At 42.6% G+C, this 19,407-nt stretch overlaps 2 protein-coding genes and 1 non-coding gene across 5 annotated transcripts in view; 2 read left to right on the top strand and 1 right to left on the bottom strand.

The window, feature by feature from the left end:
* The window catches only part of Wipi1 (WD repeat domain, phosphoinositide interacting 1), a 29,126-nt gene extending 24,677 nt beyond the window's left edge, over positions 1–4,449 (top strand). The window contains exons 11-13 of the mRNA XM_027946325.2: positions 449–567; positions 1,020–1,120; positions 3,916–4,449. Coding sequence (XP_027802126.1) covers positions 449–567; positions 1,020–1,120; positions 3,916–3,963 — 268 coding nt within the window. The 3' untranslated portion in view covers positions 3,964–4,449. The remainder of the gene's footprint in view (positions 1–448; positions 568–1,019; positions 1,121–3,915) is intronic.
* Arsg (arylsulfatase G) overlaps positions 4,448–19,407 on the bottom strand; it is a 116,907-nt gene continuing 101,947 nt past the window's right edge. For all 3 annotated transcript variants that reach the window (XM_071603511.1, XM_027946319.3, XM_071603512.1), the window contains exon 12: positions 4,448–5,558. In XM_071603511.1, coding sequence (XP_071459612.1) covers positions 5,284–5,558 — 275 coding nt within the window. In that variant the 3' untranslated portion in view covers positions 4,448–5,283. The remainder of the gene's footprint in view (positions 5,559–19,407) is intronic.
* Positions 4,757–4,828, top strand: Trnaa-ggc (transfer RNA alanine (anticodon GGC)). The gene has a single exon. It is a non-coding gene; the product is annotated as a tRNA-Ala (tRNA).

Here is a 19,407-nt window from a genome sequence, read left to right as displayed (position 1 = left end):
GGACGACACTCCAACTAGAAGGTCTCCCTGCTTGGCTCAGCCCCAGTGGGCATTCGGAAATGTCACATCCCTGAATTGAAAAGTCCTCTGAACTTCTGTGACAAGTGCAAGCTGGCCTCGTCTTGCTGTAGACAAGACACCTTGAGCTGCCACCATACCTTCTCCTCTGCCCCATCTATGTTAGCTCGTCTCGGTGTCCCTGCCTGAGGGTGCCAGGAAGGACAGAGGGCCAATCTTTGCTTATTAAATATAAGGGAAGGGGGTCCCTTTGAACATAACTGACCCCTGGCACTTTCAGGCCCCTTGAGTTCACACTGACCCAGCAGCGTCCCGGCGGCTCTGTAATTCACACCCAGTAGCCAGGCGCAGGCCTCTGCTCTTCCTTTGGAGGTGTCCTAGATATGTGGTGATTTCTTTTATCCCCCTCCCCCTTCATTGCTGCAAGTAGCTTGCTTGGCTCCGGATCCACAGAAGAGAACAAAGAAAACGACCTCAGACCTTCCTTACCTCAGACGTACGCAGCGACTGTAGCCAGGCCCAGCTCATCTTCCACCTCCACTGTGCCAGGTGAGTGGATGTGGGGCCCACCGGGAGGGTCACCAATGGGGACACCTTCTCCTCTCGGCCCTCTGGGGGTGGAGCGCTGTCCCTGAGTTGCGTGGTTGCGTGGTCCCTGGCAGGTGCGGCCTGTAACAGCCTTCACCCTGGGTCTCCGGCCTTCACAGGCTTCCCACAGGGCTCATTTTCTTAACAAGCAGCCTTAACCCTTTGTATCCTGGAGAACTCCAGAGATGCAGAGTTTCAGGCATTGGAGGTGGACGGGTAGGTGAGAGCCGCCCGCCTCTCAGAGGCTCAGAGACTAACCGTGGGGACTGACATCCATCTTGAGACATCCCTGCCATCCGAGGCAAAGACACCTCCCGGGTTTCTTGGTGGTCCTTTCCCCTGTGGTCCTGCCCCGGGTCATGCGGTAAGAACTGACCCTGTAGCTTGTTCCCTTTCTCACTTTTGGCTTCCAGGATATTCTGAGGACGGCGGGGCGCTCCGTGGAGAGGTCATTCCGGAACATGAGTTTGCCACGGGACCAGTGTGTCTTGATGATGAGCGTGAATTTCCCCCTGTGAGCACTAGGAACCCTTGAAAGAGCCGCTCTGTCTGTGCCAGAAGGAAGCTCTGTCTCTGAGAGGAGGCAGAGTCCCTTTCCTTGCTTTCTAGTCCCTAACAACTAATCCTCTCTAAAATCCTGAGGGCCGCAGAATGTCACTGTGTGTACCTCGGACCCCGCAGACCAGCGGTTAGGTGTCATGCTCAACCTGACAGTGTTAGAATAACCAAGTACTAACCCAGGGTGTTGGGTGCTCACTACCTTCAGAGGCCTCCGCCCCTTTCCTCTGCTTCTGTACGCTGACGTCGCAGCTCACAAGGTAGGAACCTCTGTCTGTGGGAGACTCTCCTCTCCCTAGGCTGCCAGGGAGGCTTCTGCAGACCCTGCCTTTCTGCTGCTGGAGGTAGTGAGTTAACAGGGCCGGGCTGTGTTTGGGACTCTGAGCTGGCCACAGGGAGCTGAGCTGAAACTGGGGTGTGGGAGCTCACCTGAGCACCCTGCAGGGCTTCCCAGCACCTTGCTCCAGCTGTTCTGCCAGCAAGGCCCCCGGTGCTGGCTGAGCACGGGGCTTGGTTTCTTCCAACATCTGGGTCTGGAGAAAAGAGTCTCTCCCCTGGGGGGAAGAGGGGTTCCCAGGGCCTCCTTGGCTGCTGCTGCTTCAACCTTCTGTTTGGAGCAACACAGACCCTTCTCATAAGCCTCTGTTAGAAAACCTCCAAGAGAGTCCCACCCGAAATCCTTTCAGACGGCAGCAGTGTTGGGCCAACTTGGAACCAGAGAGGATGCGAGGAGTGGCCATGTGGGCTGTGAGCAGCGCCCATGGGCCTGGGTAGGGAGTGCCCTGTCCTGATCATGGTTTTGTGTCAGTTGAGATCGATTTGTTAAAGACTGACATGCAGGTCTGGCTTCTTTCTCCCCAAGATCCATGGGACAACTTAGTAAGCCTATTTGGCCAAAAAGAGACAGCTCATATGGGTCATTTGTGCACAACTGGGGGGCATTTGTGACTTCCCACATTGGCTCTGTGAATTGCAGTTTGCAATTTACATTTCTGGCTTTTAATAGGCAGGTTGCCAAATATGTTGCCAGCCAGCCATATTTATGTTTTAGTGGCGGACAGGAGTGTGCTTAAAAATCCTAATTATAAATTTTGAAAACATCTGTTGGCTTCCTACCTAAGAGTTGCTTCCTGAGCCCGTTGTTTTGCCTTTGAGTTCTCATGACGCCAACCAGCTCTAAAGGGAGCTTCTCTGTCTCAGGAATTGGTGGTTATTTATCTGAAGTTGTGCCTTCTGGGAACCAGAGCACTCCAGGTTAGACGCAGTGGGGACAAATGTGACCACCCTACTCCATCAACGTTTAGAGCATCCAAACACTCACTGGGTTCCATTTCAGTAATTTTGGTAAAAATCTGTGAGTACTAGATTACTAATTAGATTCTTAATTGTAATCAGAGCTTGCAGTCTCTTATATTAAGAGAATTAGGGTAATTAGGCAATTATGAGATAGTCTGTTACTACAGAAAACCTGTGTGAAATAACAGGCACCCTGTGTGCATTTGTTTGGGGTTAAAAATATATATATGAATCGGAGATGCTTACTTTAAAAACTGATACTCAAACTTATCACCAGCCCGTTCACATATATGCTGCCAGGAAGCTAGGAACGAGCTCATTGTCCTGCCACCTGCTTAAGAACCAAGTGAGTGACAGTTGGCTTAAACTGCATCAAGAATCTTTAATGCAAGACAGATGCTTCCTGCCTGTGAGACTGCTGATCACTGAGTCAGGTCCCAGGGAATATCGGGCAGCCCTGCGTGCAGGCCAGGCATGAGACACTGTGGTGGCCACGAGAGCTCAGCTTGCCCCTGAGGCTGCAGGTAGATGGTAAGGGGGCCCAGTGCTCCCTCTGAGGCATGGGATCAGCAGCTGGCAGGCTTCTCTGGCCACAGGAGGACCAGGGGCAACCACTCCTGGCAGCTGCTCGACATGGCACACCTCAGGTATGCCCACAGGGGCAGCAATGTCCAACTAGAGATTCTAGAAACTACCCCCTCTCTGCCTTAATCCTTGACAGGCCTGTGGCAAATATCTGTCTCTTTACTCATATTCCTAATAGCTTCTGGGACCCCAAAAGGATCCTGGAGTCTCGGGTTGGTGAAAACCACGTCTCTTTCAGAGAGGATCCCAGGCTTGCCTGGGGAGTCTGCCTCAGGACTCCCTGGGCCTCAGCCTTAAGAACATGGGTTGTCACTAGTGATCTTTGCAAAATATACTGACGCGGCCCTACATATCGTCAGTCTTCTCCTTGGGGTTTACTTTGCTCTGAGAACAGTGGAAGAAAAGTAAGTGGATCATTTCTGGCAGCTTAGGGAGAGGCTGTCTTCGGGAGGGTGAGCAACCTCTGTTTCAGTAACAGGCCAATGTTCAATTCTGTGCATTTTGGGAGACAGTCTTAACCCTGTGAGCAAGAGTAAGTAAGGCAATTGGGACCGAGGGTGTCTACTGACTTCTATAATGAGTTAGCAGGCTGTGTTTACAAGATGAGCCTTTTGTTAAAGTACACACATACACGTGCGCACACATTTTATACATAGGTAGCATTTCAGAATCTGTGCCATCCTCGCCTGCACCTACATAAGACGTGGTGTCCAAGTGAGAGTCAAATTGTGGTTCAGATGGAAAAGCTCCTCAGTGCCCAGCCTCCCCTGCCAGCCCCCATGGCACAGCCTGCCATGCGGGTGACACAGCCTGCCTGCCCACCAGCCTTTTCCTGGGAAGAGTAAGGCCGTTCTGTTTTGATTTTGGTAGATAATCTTGTGCCGTGGAAGTCAGAAGGGCAAAACGAAGCAGTCATGACGAGTTGTGCACCTCAGAAATCAGGACACCCCCTGTCAGGTGGTTTTGGAGAGAACAAGGAAGGTGGAAGAATGGAGTGCGATTGTGTGAGCAGAAAGGGGACAGTCCTGGGTGCTGCACTGCCTAAGCCACAGGACGCGGCTAACGCCTCACCCATGCCCCTTGGCCCTGGCTGCCTGTGGGCATGGGGGACACTGTATCCATACCACGCTGTTTAAAATATCTTCAAACCACAGTGTAAATGTTAGCTAACCATATTGGTATATAACCGGAATTTTATATGAAAAAGGGCATCCTTTTTAAATGTATGCTGTGTAAAAAAATGTATGTATAGGAAAATCTCTTTGAATTGTATTTCTTGTATATTACATCCATGTAGAGAGAAACTATTTTAGCCAGGCAAAGTATTTTTGCAGTGATTGGAATAAATCATTTATTACCTTCAAGTCCCATTTAGGACACTAATAATAAAATCATGGCAATGCATTTTTTAGTTTTCTTAAACTTTATTTCTTGGGAGCTTCAGGGTTCAGGAAGAAGTCTTGACACTACACTCACTTGACCTTTAAAAGGGGGGAAGGAGGAAGGGGTCACGGGCTTAGCCCTGGACTCTCGTGCTCCGAGACCTGGAAAGGGACCTGACTTCATCTGGTCCAGCTCCCTCGCTGCTCCCGGCATCCCCTGGGAGCCTGCCAGAGGTGTGAGTGCTCAGGCGCCTCCACACCTTCGGAGCCAGAGTCTGCATTTTTACAGGATCTCAGGTGATTTGTATGCCTATTACAGATGGAAGAGCTGGGGTGTAGCTCAGTGGTAGAGCACTTGCCCGGCATGCATGAGGCCCTGGGTTCAATCCCCAGCAACATAAAAGAAAAATAAAGATGGGGATGGTCTGCACATACTGGTTGGTACCAGTCTATGCTAATGTGAAGAGGAAACTAAAACACACCAGGTATCTGCTCTGTGTCAGGTGACACACGATGCATTTTCATAAACTGCTTTACTTAACCTTTGAAATCACCTTGCAAGTGAGGTGAACTGCCCAAGGTCAAATCCTGGGGCTGGAACCTGTGCCTGACTCTGAAGCCGGTGAGCGTTCCATTGCACTACACTCACCACCCCAGACCCAGCTCTGCTCAGGGGCATCCCTCAGGACAGCACGGAAAAGGGAAAGTATGCAAAGAGGAGTTGCCAAGTGGTGGCCCCCAGACAAAATTCCGAGACTTGTTTTTATAGCCTAGGTTGGTAAAGAGGGTAAATCAAGTTTGAAAGCGAACCTGCCCGTCTGATTTCCAGCCATCCCTCAGTGGAAAAACTGGCCGGTTACGTGGTTTGGCAGCGGCAGGCGATTTGGTAGGGATTACAACAGGGAATTACTGAAGGATCCTGTGTGTAATCGGCTCTGGAGATGTTGTCATTGGCAATGTCTTGAAGGACGTCTGCGAGAACCTTCCTGACCTTGGGCAGCACGGCCTGGTACTCGGCACCCGCTCTCTGTAGAGGCTCCCCTTCTGCAGTGTCTTCTTGGAGATCGAAAATAAGAGGAGGATCTTGCTGCTGCTCAGGCCCAATGCTTCCGTCACAAGCTCTGGCTCCACCTAGGAAAGGATGACCACATGCACCTCATCAGACTCAACCTTGGCTCTGTGCTGTCAAGAGGAGACCTGGGATTGATTACAAATGAAACATAGCAGCACTTGACACCCAGATGACTGTCCTCCCTATCAGAGAAACTGCCACGAGAATCTCTTCCCCCTTCCAGTGACGATCCTGTCATTTACAATGATCTGGAACATCTCCTCGGAGCCAGGAGAACAGTCCTTCAAACATCTTTCATCTCTGCCCTTTCAGGGCAAATCGAGTTCTTTGAAAACTGATTTCTTGAATACCAACTGGTGAATTAGATGGAAGGGAAGATGAGTAAATTCGCTTTGGGTTGAAGATGAAATTCTTACATGGATTAGAATCTGGGGCTGCTAACTCAGTCCCAAAAGAGGGATGATAAGAATGTTAGGAGGGACAGCCACATCCTCGGCTCTTAATGATTCTGATGATGTCCCTCCCCTCTATCTCTGTAAAAGGGAGGTAAGGTATCTGGCAGAAATAAACATAATTGAATAAATAAAGGTAAGTAGGAGAGAAGTTCAAAAATATAGTCTGGCAGAGTGTGGTGGCACACACCTATAAACCCTGCAGCTCAGGAGGCTGAGGCTGGAGGTTCGCAAGTGCAGAGCCAGCCTCAGCAACTCAGCCAGGCCCCTAAGCAACTTAGCAAGACCCTGTCTCAAAATTAAATAAATAAATAAATTAATTAATTAAAAGGGCTGGGGATGTGGATCAGTGGTAAAAATGCTCCTGGGTTAAATCTCCAGTACCACCCTACCCCCCCCAATATATATACATAAATATATATATTTATACATACATACGTACATACACACACATATATATAAATAAATATCTGCCTCTGCCTCTGAGCATCTTAGTGCCCAAACATTATCAGTCTTTGGAAATTAAAATTTCCCAAAGAAATCATTAATTTCTTAGGAAAAGCTGAGCTTTTTCTGGCCTTTGGATCTGAGAAATCTTCTAGTGGCTCCTCCTCTAGGGGACCCTGCACCACAGACTGCCTATTCACATTTTTTTTTTTTTTTGGTACTGAGAATTGAACCCAGAGGTGCTTAACCATTGAGCCACATCCCTGGCCCTTTTCATATTTTATTTAGAGGCAGGGCCTTGCTAACTTGCTGAGGCTGGCTTTGAACTCGCAATCCTCCTGCCTCAGCATCCTGAGCCTCTGAGATTACAGGCATGTGCCCTGCACCCAGCTGCCCAGTTACATTCTTAACAAAAAATATAACTGTGTGATTAGGATGGTCCTTCTGTGGCTTGTGGCCTGGAGACTAGAGCATGATGCTCAAGGGCAATTCAGCAGAAGTAAATCTAAAGGGGCCAGGCCGTGCTACCTGAGGATACAGTTTTCTGATATAATCAGACCCGAAATAAAATTTGAAATATTGAGAAGAATCAGTAGAGTGCATAGCCTTGGGGTGGCCCTCCATGAGTGGTTTCCCTCCTGCCATCAAGATACAGGCTGTTATAGAGAGCAGGGGTTACCAGGCCTGCCATAGTTTGAAGCATCGACTGTATTCTTCATTACCAGTAAGGGGCACATGGAGTGACATGAGCTTTGACAATCAAGCAAAAGTTGGGATTGCCTTCTCTTGTAAAAATCAAATAATTCCATTTGAGGAAATAATAGTCTTTCTAGAACCACCTTCTTCTAGATAACAATAGTAAATTCTAGGCAATATTCTAAAAAGAAAAATTATAAAGACGATAGAAAATAACCACGACAGGCAGAAACTGGAAGAGATCAAACCCTTGAAAGAAGGAAGCCATGCTGGTTTGGATCTGTTTCAGATTTTTCCTGGGGACACTTCCTAGTCTGTAGCCTGAAGCTGGTAGCAACAGAGACCAAAGCTGGGGCCTGTCTGGCTTGAGGTGTCAGAATTAGGACCACCACAGAAGACGGATATTGGTGGTGGGGGAATCCTGGGGAGGAGCAGCCACAGAGGAGAAGCTTCCAAATCTAATATAAACTCCTTCGAATCCCTGGCTGACCCCTGACCTACACAGGCCCAGGACAGAGATTCCAGCAACAGCCAGGAGACCAAAATAGCTCAGGAGGCGCTCCGCTGCCACCTGCTACGGATGAGACGGGCTGTAAAACAGGGTTCCGTTAACTTAGAGCAGCCTGAGGAACAGCTCCTGAGTCCCACCAAAGTCCCAAGCAGTTGAGGCTAGGAGTAGAGGTGACACCCTAAGACCAGCCTCCGCAGCTCAAGAGAACCTGCTGGTTGGCCACCAGTGAGAACAAAGAACACTCAAGACAGAAAGCAGAATGTCCACAGTCCACCGTCACAGCATCCAGTTGATAATTTTTAAAAACTGCTACCTAGAGCACCACCGCTTCCACTCTGGCACATAAGCAATTTGGAAACCACCGCTCTCATCCTAACAAGTAAACAGCTGAACCAACTGAAAAATCCACAACTCTGCTGGATCTGAGAAGTGAGGTCACCGGGCAAAACCACTGTCCCCCAAATAGAAAGACAGACGGACAGAATCACCAACTTATCAGAGCAAGAGAACTCTGAGGAACCAGAGTAGGAAAACCCAAACTCTAACTGACCAACTACTGGAGGCTCTGTGTAGACAAGTCTAGGAAAACCCCGGGGTGGGGGGCCCAGTTATTGAAGACTCTTATGCTTCTTTTTTTTTTGGCAGTACTGGGAATGGAACCCAGGGCCTCTCCCAGTGAGCCACACCCCAGCCTCCTCTCCCACACTTTTGTGAGTTGTACCTCTAGGAGCTCAACCAGGTTCTCACAATAAATATTACAGAAAAGCCGGGCGCAATGACACATGCCTGTAATCCCAGCAGCTTGGGAGGCTGAGGCAGGAGGATCTCGAGTTCAAAGCCAGCCTCAGCAACTGAGCGAGGCACTAAACAACTCAATGAGACCCTGTCTCTAAATAAAATACAAAATAGGGCTGGAATGTGGCTCAGTGGTTGAGTGCCCCTGAGTTCAATCCCCAGTACCAAAGATACACACACACACACACACACACACACACATATATATATATATAAAAGAAAAATCCCCTCATGCTTCCAGAAGAGGGAGAAGAAAAGCAACAATCTTTAAATACACCAGAGCATTCTATTTATCTTAACATAGCCTGCACTCAGGAAAAACTATTTCCCCAGTGCCTACATTATTGAATTTTTTTTTTTTTTAAGAGCCTAACCAACTAAGGGAAGGGAAATAACTCAACTCTCCATTCCACCTGAGAGGGGCAGGGGAAGGCTACGTGGCACTTGTGAAAATCATAGTCAGAGGCACAGGCTCTCCAAAAGATTGGGCCCTAATCACAGAACTAGGGACACTTCCTCTTTCCCCGCTTCTTAACCACCATGGTACTAAATGTACATTCACCAAGGTTTCTTTTATCTGGTACATTAGTTCAGTTATCAAGAAAAAAAAAAATCACTGCTCAGCGTGGTGGTACATACCTATAATCCCAGCTACTTGGAAAGCCAAGGCAGGAAGACAGAAAACTCGAGGTCAGCTTGGGCAACTTAGTGAGACCCTATCTGGGGGTCTTCCACTGGGGAGTGAGCCCAGGGGTACTTAACCATTGAGCCACATCCTCAGCCCATTTTATTTTTTATTTTGAGACAAAGTATCACTAAGTTGCTTAGGGCTATGGTGAGTTGCTGAGGCTGACTTCGAACTTGCATTCCTCCTGCCTCAGCCTCCAAAGCTGCTGCGATTGTGGGCATGCACCACCATGCCCGGTTCAAATTTTTTTTAAAAAGGGAAGAGGATATAACTCAGTGGTAGAGTATTTGCCTAGCATATGTGAGGCAAAGGGTTCCATCTGCAGTACCAGGATCGTGAAGCAAACATCAAAACCTGAGTCAGATAACGCAGTGTGGTTGGAATTATCAGACTGGGAATTTAAAATAATTGACTAATGTGCAAAAGGCTCGAATAAAGTAGACAGCCCACAGAAACAGGTAATGTAAGCAGGGAGCTGGAAATTCTAAGAAAGAATAAAATCTAAAAGTTAATGATCAAAATGTTCTAGCAGAAATGCAGAATACTTTTGATGCGCTCATGAGTACTCTGGCTATAATGAAGGAAAGAATCTCTGAGTTGGGGAATGTTTCAATAGAAACTTCCAAAACCGAAAAGCAAAGAAATAAAAAGCTAAAAGCAGAACAAGATACCCAAGCACTGTGGAAACACTACAAAGAGTGTAACATACACATATTGGGATACCAGAAGAGAGAAGGCAAACAAAGGAACAAAGGAAACATTTGAAGCAATAATGACTGAGAATTTCCTCAATCTAATGTCAGACACCAGCCACGGATCCGGGAAAGTCAGAGGATATCAGGCAGGTTTTTTTTTTTTTATTTTTATTGATATATGCACACGATAAAACAGTATGATTTGATCAATTTCAGTTTTAAAAGGAAAAAAAATGCCTATACCTAGTGTATAATATTCAAATTGCAGGACTGAGGTGTAGCTCGGTGGTAGAGCACTCGCTTACCATTCGCAAGCCTCTGCATTTGATCCCCAGCAGCACAGGAGGAAAACTTATTTTAAATTAAAAAAAAAAAAAAGGAAAAAAATCTTGAAAGAGGTTGGGGTAGGGATCAAAGAAAAGAACTACACTTAATAAAAATTATAAAAATTTCACCTTCTCAGAAACCATGCAAGAAAGAAGAGAGTGAAAGAAAATATTTTAAGTTATAACAGAAGAAAACTACCAACCTAGAAATCTGCACCCCACAAAATTCTTTCAAAAGTAAAAGAAAAATTAAAGACTTTTCCTCAGGCAAACAAAAATTAAGAAAAGGTTTTGCTGGTAGACCTGCCTTGCAAGCAATGTCACAAGAAGTTCTACAGAATGACAGAAAATTATGTAAGTCAGAAACTCGTATCTACATAAACTCGCAGCACTGGAGTAGCAGTAAGTGAAGGTAAAATTAAAAACTTCCGTTTTCCTTCTTGATGTTTCTTCAAAGTTGTAAGATCAACCATGTATTTGCTCACGTTTGCTTAGGATGCACATTTGCTTATGCTTAAATGAAATGAAGGACAGCGTTGCTACAGGGAACGGGGGAAGGAACTGGGATTTTTTTTTATTATATGGGACTTGCATTACCTTTGAAGTGGTGTGATGTTGTTTGAAAGTGGACTTGAACTAGTTACAACTGTATATTACAAACTTTAGGGTAACCATTAAGAAAGACTTTTTAAAAAGTATGACTGCCATAGTGAGAAAGGAAAGCAGATGGAATCATTAAAAATACTGTTAAAACCACAAAAGGCAGAAATGGAGTGGAATATAAGAATAGGCAAAAAGAATCTTACCTACAAAGGTCAGTTTTTGGTTTTGGGTGGTTTTTGTTGTTGTTGTTGTTGTTGTTGTTTTGTTTTGTTGGAAGTGCTGGGGATTGAACCCAAGGCCTTGTGCATGCAAGGCAAGCACTCTACCAACGGAGCTATATCCCCAGACCCAGGTAAGGTGATTTTTGACACAGTTTATTAAAACTTCTGTATTTGTTACATAATGGGGGGACATGGGACAAGTGGAAGAACTTTGGATTGGATAAAGGGAATGTAGAGGAAGGGATGGGGTATGGGGCTAGGTAAGATGGTGGAATGAGAGGGACATGAGTACCCTAGGTACATGTATGATTGCATGACTGGTATGACCCTACTTTGTGTACAACCAGAGAAGTGAAAACTTGTGCTCCATTTGTGTACAATGAATCAAAGAGCATTCAGCTGTCATCTATAACTGATTAGAACAAATAAAAATAAATAAATAAAAAGTTTTAAAAATCGCCTAAACATTGATGATCTTAATGCATCAATTAAAAGGCAAAGGTTGTCAGAATGGATCAAAATATAAACCCAAGGGGCTAGGATTGTGGCTCAGCGGTGGAGTGCTTGCCTAGCACATGCAGGGCCCTGGGTTCAATCCTCAGCAGCACATAAAAAAATAAATAAATAAATACCATAAAGGTATTGTGTCCAACTACAACTAAAAAATAAATATTAAAATATATATATATATAAACTCAAATGCATGCTGTCTATGGGAAACCTGCTTTGAATAGAAAGACACATGGGTGAATAGTTAATGGCTGTGGGAAGATGTACCATGCTAACACTTATCAAAAGAAAGCAAGAATAGCTATGTTGATTCAGAAGAGTTCCGAGTGAGGTGAGTTGTCAGGGATGAAGAGGAGCATCACATAATGATAAAGAGTCAGTTCCCCAAGAAGACAGAACAACCCTTACTGTGCAGAGCATCGAAATCCGTGAGGCAGAAACTGATAAAACCACAAAGGAAAAGTAGATGGGCCCACTGTTATAGCAGGAGACTTCAATATCCCTCCATCAGAAACGGCAGATCTAGCAGCCAGAAAATCAGCCAATGCATCAGCTGAGTTCAACCACACCATCAACCCACTGGATATAACGAAAATCCATAAATCAGTTCAACAACAAGAGATCACACGTTATTCTCAAGCGCATATGAAACACCAAGTGCAATAGGATGGCTCTTAAACGTCCTCCAAAGACACATATGTTAGACCCTTAGTCCCCAGCCCATAGTGCCATCGGCACTGGTGCCCACCGGGAGGTTTGAGGTCATAGGGGCCATGCCCTTTAAGGGGACTTGGGGATGCCTCTGTCTTGTCCCTTCCCTCTCTTTTTGCTTCCTGGCCACCACAAAGTGAGCAGCCACACACTCCTGCAATGATGTGCTGCCTTGCCACAGGCCCAAAGTAACAGGTCCAATCAATCATGGAGTGAAACCTGAAACTGAGTCAAAATAAATTTTTTCTCTTTTTATTATCTCAGGCATTTTGTTACTGACTAATGTGCCAATGTAAATTATATTCTGGGCCATAACACACACCTGAACAATATGAAAGAATAAAAATCATACAATGTCTACCTTCAGACCAAAATGAAACAGAATTGGAAATCAATAATTGGAAGATTTAAAATCCCAAAATATTTGAAGATTAAACAACACACTTCTAAATAACACTTGAGTCAAAGGACAAGCCTCATGAGAAATTTTAAAATATCTGTAACTAAGTGAAAAATGAAAATAAAACATCAAAATTGGTGGTATGGGATGAAAGAAGTGCTAATAGGGCAACTTATAGTCTTAAATGCATACATGAGAAAAGAAAAAAAGACCTAAAGATAATAACTTAACTTCCTTATTAGGAAACTAGACGTAGCAGAGGAAATTAATTCCAATGTAAGCAGAAGAAAAGAAACAATAAAATTTTGACCAGGAATCAATGAAACTGAAAACAAGAAATAAATAAAGAAAATCAATAAAACAAAGAACTGGTTTTATTAAGAGATTAATTTCTTTTATTAACCTTGTTTTGTTTTGATAACCTTCTAGCCAGGTTAAGAAAAAAAGACCCAAACCATTAATATCAGAAATAAAAAAGATGACATTGGTACTAATGTCCCACAGACATTGAAGGGACAATAAAGAAATATTATGAAAAAACCTGTGCACATAAGTATGATAACCTTGACAAAAACAGACCAAGTCCTTGAAAGACAACTGCCACAACACAAAGAAACAGACAATCTGGAGAGGCCTGTATCTGTGAAAGAAATTGAAATAATAATAAACTTCCAGGACAGAAAATACCAGGCATAAGTGACGTGGTAGTCAGGTTCACTGCTGTGACAAAATTCTTAAGTAAAACAACTTAAAGGAAAGAATAAAAGATTGATTGTGGCTCATGGTTTCAAAGGCTGCCGTCCACTGTCTGCCGGCTCCATTGGCCTAAGATGAGGTAGAACATGATGGCGGAAGGGCACAGCCCAGCAAAGCTGCTCATCTCATGGTGGCAGGAAAGGGCTGGGGACAAGACCTACCCTTCCCAGGTATGCCCCAGTGGCCTACTGGACACCACCTCACAATAGCACCACCAACTGGGGACCAAGCCTTCAATACTGAGCCTTGGGAGGACACTCCAGATCCAAGCTATGGGATGAATTCTACCCAACATTTAAGGAAGAAATGACACCAATTTTCTACAGTATCTTCCAGAAGATAGACACAGAGGACAGATATAGTCCTATCCCATTGTATAAGACCAGCATGAACCTAACACCAAATCCACACAAAGGTATTACAAAAGAAAACTACAGACCAATGCCTCTTATGTACATAGATGGAAAAAATCTTTAGCAAAATATTAGCAATTGAACCTATCAATGTATTTTTTTAATATTTTTATTTTTATTTACATATTTTTTATGTGGTGCTGAGGATCAAACCCAGAGCCTCATGCATGCGAGGCAAGCGCTCTCCCACTGAGCCACAACCCCAGCCCTCAATGTATTTTTTTTAAGTACACACCATGACCAAGTGGGATTTATCCCACGTCTGCACAGCTGGTTCAACATTAAAAATCAATTCCTTGAATCCATCACCTCAAAGGCGAATGAATAATGACATGATCAAACCAACAGATGCGGAAAAACCATTTGACAAGATCCAATACTCACTCTTTATTTTTTTAAAAACTCAGCAAACAACTTGATAAAAAATCATATACAAAAACCCTACAACTGACATACTTCACAGTCAAAAACTAGAGGCTTTATTGCTAAGAGCAGGAATAGATGAAGATATTGCTTCTTATTGCTCCTTGATCCACATTATACTAGAAGTCTTGTTTGATGTATTAAGAAAGGAAATAAAAGGCATGCTATTGGGAAGGAAGAAATGAAACTGTCTATCCACAGATAAGGTAATTGTCTATGCATAAAATCAGAAAGAATCAACCCTCTGAAATCCCAGATCTAAGAAGAGATTACATCAGGGTTACAGGATACAAGGTTAATATCCAAGAGTTGGTCTCTTTCGTACATATAGGCAACGAAGAGGTAGAATGCGACATTAAAAGCAATACCATTTATAGTAGCACCCTCCAAAAATAAAATACTTCGGTATAAATCTAACAAAATATCTATATTAACTACTTGAGGGAAACCATAAAGCTCTAATGAGAGAAATCAAGTTAACAAAGGGAATCTACATTCATGGACAAGAAGACTCAGGATGGTCAAGAGGACAGTTTCCCCACCACTTGCTCCACGTATTCAGTGCTATCCCAATAAAAATCTTGGCAATTTGTTTTGTGAATACTGACAAATTGATGCTGGAGGTCACCTGGAGAGACAAAAGATTCAGAATAGCTAATAAGATATTGAAGGAGAATAAAAATGTCAGAGGGCTACCTGACTTCAAAGTTTACTGGAAAGTTACAATAATCGTGACTGTGGTATTGGTGAAAGAAAATAAAAATAGATCAATGGACCAGAACAGAGCCCTAAAATAGATCCACATAGATGCAGTTAACTGATCTTAGACAAGGAACCAAGGCAATTCAATGGATTGAAGTTTGTTTGTTTTTCTTGGTAATAGGGATTAAACCAAGGGATGCTTAAACACTGAGAAATATCCCCAGTCCTTTCTATTTTTTATTTTGAGACAGAGTCTTGCTAAGTTGTTTAGGGCCTTGCTAGTTTTCTGAGGCTGGCCTCAAACTTACATCTCCTGCCTCAGCCTCCTGAGACATTGGGATTACAGGCACACACCACAGTGCCTGGCTAAGTTAGACCTTTTTCAACAAATGAAAGGCCCTAAACAACTTAGCAAGATTAAGCCCAGAAGTTTAAGACCAGCCTGGAACACATAGGGACAACATAAGGAAACCCCATCTCAAATAAAATGAAACAAAATAAAAATCAAGAAACATTGTAAAGCAACAACCTAACTTTACACCTTAAAGAACTAGAAAAAAAGAAGACAAATTAGAGAAAGCAGAAGGAAAGAAAATAATAAAGAGTAGGCCAGAGATAAATAAAATTAAGAATATAAAAACAATAACCAGATGTAGTGATGCATGCCTATAATCCTAGGGACTTGGGAGGCTGAGGCTGGAGGTTCACAAGTTTGAGGTCAGTCTCAGCAACTCAGCAAAGCCTAAGTAACTTAGTGAGACCCTGTCTCAAATAAAAATTTTAAAAAAGGGCTGAGGATGTTTCTCCGTGATTAAGCACCCTTGGGTTCAACCCCTAGTACATCCTCCTCTCAAAAAATGAAGAAAAAATCAGTGAATCCAAAAGTTGGTCCTTTGAAAAAAGTGATAAAATTGACAACTTTTAGTTAGGTAGAGTAATAAAAATAGAAGATCCAAATTACTAAAATCAGAAATGACAGCTGAATATTGCTCATGATCCAAAAGAAATAAAAAGAAGTATAAGAGCATGTTATGAAGAATTAAATGTCCTCAAACTGGATAACCTAGATAAAATATTCAAATTACTAGAAACATAAAACCTCCCGAGACTAAATCATAAAGAAAAATATGAAATCTGCATGAACCTATAACTATTAGGAGATGACTAAATCAGTAATCAAAAATCTACAGACAAGCTTGGGTGTAGCAGAGTTTCAGTGTTTATTTAGCATTCATGAAGACTTGGGTTTAATCCCTATCACCAAAACCAAAGCAAAAAAGAAATCTATTAAGAAAGAAAATCCCTAGACCTGATGACTTCACTAGTGAACTCTGCTAAACATTTTAAAGAAAAACTAATATTGATATTTTTTTCAAGCTTTTCCAAAAATATTGAAGAGGAAGGAATACTTCCTAACTCATTCTATGAGGGCAGTATTTACCTTGAACCAAAACCAGAAAAACACTTCAAGAAAACCACAGACAGGAATCTCTTATGAACATTGACACAAATCCTCCACAAAATTCTAGCAACTCAAATTAAGCAGCATGTTAAAAGACCAATTGAGATGTATTCCTGGAATGCAAGGATGGTTCAACAGATGGAAGTTAGTCACTGCAATATGTCACATTAATAGAACAAAGGGGGAAAACTCATGATCATCTCAATTAATGTACATAAAACTTCTGACCAAATTTAATACCCTTTCATAATAATAAAAAAAAAACAGAAAAAAACCCACATTACTGACCATATTTTAAATATGGGAAACTAAGATACCAGAAAAGTTAAATAAATCACCTGGGTCAGAGAGACTCAAATGTTGATTTACCTAAGTTTTTTTTCCTACACATGCTGCCTCTAAAACAAGGCAAAGATACCCAATTTTGCCACATCTATTTCACATAGTATTGCAAGTTCCAGCCAGAGCAATTAGACAAGAAAAAAAAATTTAAATCAAAATTGGAAAGGAAGAAGTACAATAATCTCTTTCATATATGATATTGTATATAGAAAACCCTACAAGTCTCTCTCTCTCACACACACACACACTCACAAAATCCATTATATTTATAGATGTTAACAATGAACAATCTGAAAAGGATAGTATAAAAACAGTTCCATTTCAAAAAAAAAAGAATAAAGCAGGAATTAACCAAAAAAGCAAATACTTATACGATGAAAAGTATAAAACATTGCTTAATGAAATTAAATAATACATAAATAAAAACATACTATATTTATGAATGACTTAAAATTATTAAAATGCCAATACCACTCAAAGTGACATACATATTTAATGCAACCCTTACCAAGATCCCAATGATTTTTTTTTTTCAGAAATATAAAAGCCCATTATAAAATCCTCATGGAACCTCAAGGGACCCAGAATAGCCTAAACAGTGTTGAAAAGGAAGAATAAAGCTGAAAGCCTTACACTTCCTGATTTCCATACCTAACTACAAAATTACAGTAATCAAAACAGTATGGTAGGGCTGGGGCTCAGTGGCAGGGCACTTGCTTAGCATGTGTGAGGCACTGGGTTTGTTCCTCAGCTCCACATTAAAAATTTATAAGTAAAATAAAGGCATGCTGTCCATCTACAACTACATAAAAAAAATTTAAAAAACAGTATGGTAGTGACATTTAAAGACAGACCTATAAACTCATGGAAGAGAGAGCCTAGAAAAACCCCTTACAAATATGTTGATTATTAAATAAATAATATTCAACGAGGGTGACAAGACCATTCAATGGGGGAAAAGAATGGTCTTTTTTGACAAATGGTATGAGGAAAATTGGATATTAACATGTAACACAATGAAAATTGGGCATTTCCCTAACACCCACAAACAAAAGCTAACTCAGATCAAAAATATAAATGTAATGCCTAAAATGACAAAATCTCTTAGGAGAAAATATAGGGCAAAATCTTGGAGCTGGCAAAGTTTCATGGGTGAATTCAATCTTGCACAAACCCTCTCAGAAAACAGAAGAGAAGGGAACACTTTTAAACTCTTTTTATGAGATCAGAAAAAAACCCAATCCCGAACCTTGGCACAGACATGATAAGAAGGGAAAATTAAAAACAAAATCTTAGCAAATCTGATCCAGAAAAATATAAAAAGGATAATACAACATCATGACTAAGTGGGTTTGTCCGGTAATACCAAGTTGGCTCAGCATCTGAAGACGGTCAATGTAACTCACGGCACTGGGGTACCTGTGCAGGCACAGACACTGGAGAACTCACCAAATTGCACGTTTTAGATCTATGCCATTCACTATGTGAAATTTGCCTTAATTACTTTAATGGGACGGGGCGGGGCGGGGTGGGGTGGGGTGGGATGAGGTACCTTAACTGTAGGTCACACACACCAAAACAGAGGCCACTCCTAGTTCATGACCACAACATCAGCATCCTCATGACACAAGAACACATTGTTCTCTAATCTAATGTAGCAGATGTCAATTTATCTAGCTTATCCAAAAGCAGTTTTAAGTAATTAGGATGCAAATTTTTCACAGTGGGGGTGGGGGCTTAAGGAAGAATTCAAACACATTTGTGTCTAAAGACCCTGTTCCCAATTCTTATCAAATATGTGGTGTCCAAGTGTCCCCACCCAGATTACCCTGGGTGTCTGGTGGCTCCTCAGAGGAAAAGACCTTCCCTGGGGATTGGAATTCCTGTCTGATTGTGATCTCTTTAAACAGCCTATTACTTCATAGTGACATTTATGATTCCACTATCGTGGTGCCAAGGGCTCTTCTGGCAGGGTTATTCTGGAATTAACTCGGCCTGGAGTCCCATACCTCTTAGATCATGTAATATAAGGATTTTCATCTAGGAACTTTCATCTGAAACCACAGCAAATATCTGACTGTTTTGTTTTGGGTTTTAGAGAATCAAAGATTCTTGTGACATTTTTAATATCCCTTGAGTTATAAATTAAAAAAAAAAAAAAAAGTTGTGTTTTTTCACACCACATTTTCTCTGGGGTCACTGATCTACACCCAGAGAAAATAATTTTTGGTTTTATTACATAATTCTTTGAAAATCTCCAACATTAAATAACTACATCAAACTGGAATCTGCATCTTATCCCAGATTTTTGGCTTTTTAATTTTTTTTCATTCATTCTTTTTAAAACATGTTAGGATTCCCACATTTACATGTTAGAAATCTCTGGGCTCTTTCATCTTTTTTTTTTTTTTTTTTTTTTGGTACCAGGGATTGAACTCAGGGGCACTCAACCACTGAGCCACAACCCAGCCCTATTTTGTATTTTATTTAGAGACAGGGTCTCACTGAGTTGCTTAGCGCCTTGCCATTGCTGAGGCTGGCTTTGAACGCACCATCCTCCTGTCTCAGCCTCCGGGGTTGCTGAGATTATAGGTCTGTGCCACCGCTCTCAGCTCATCTTCATTGTCTTACTGTACAAGACCGTGGGTTAAGCACTTCAGGCCAATAAAAATAAAAGAGCCTAAAGAATTCTGGGTTCAGATGGCTTCTAGTGCTGCCGGGCATGGAACCCAGGGCAAGCCAGACACGTATGAGC

Source organism: Marmota flaviventris, chromosome 17 (genome assembly GCF_047511675.1).
Source record: "Marmota flaviventris isolate mMarFla1 chromosome 17, mMarFla1.hap1, whole genome shotgun sequence".
NCBI classification, from domain to species: domain Eukaryota; kingdom Metazoa; phylum Chordata; class Mammalia; order Rodentia; family Sciuridae; genus Marmota; species Marmota flaviventris.
The sequence above is the reverse complement of the archived record's forward strand: the minus strand, read 5'-3'. Positions and strand labels throughout refer to the sequence as shown.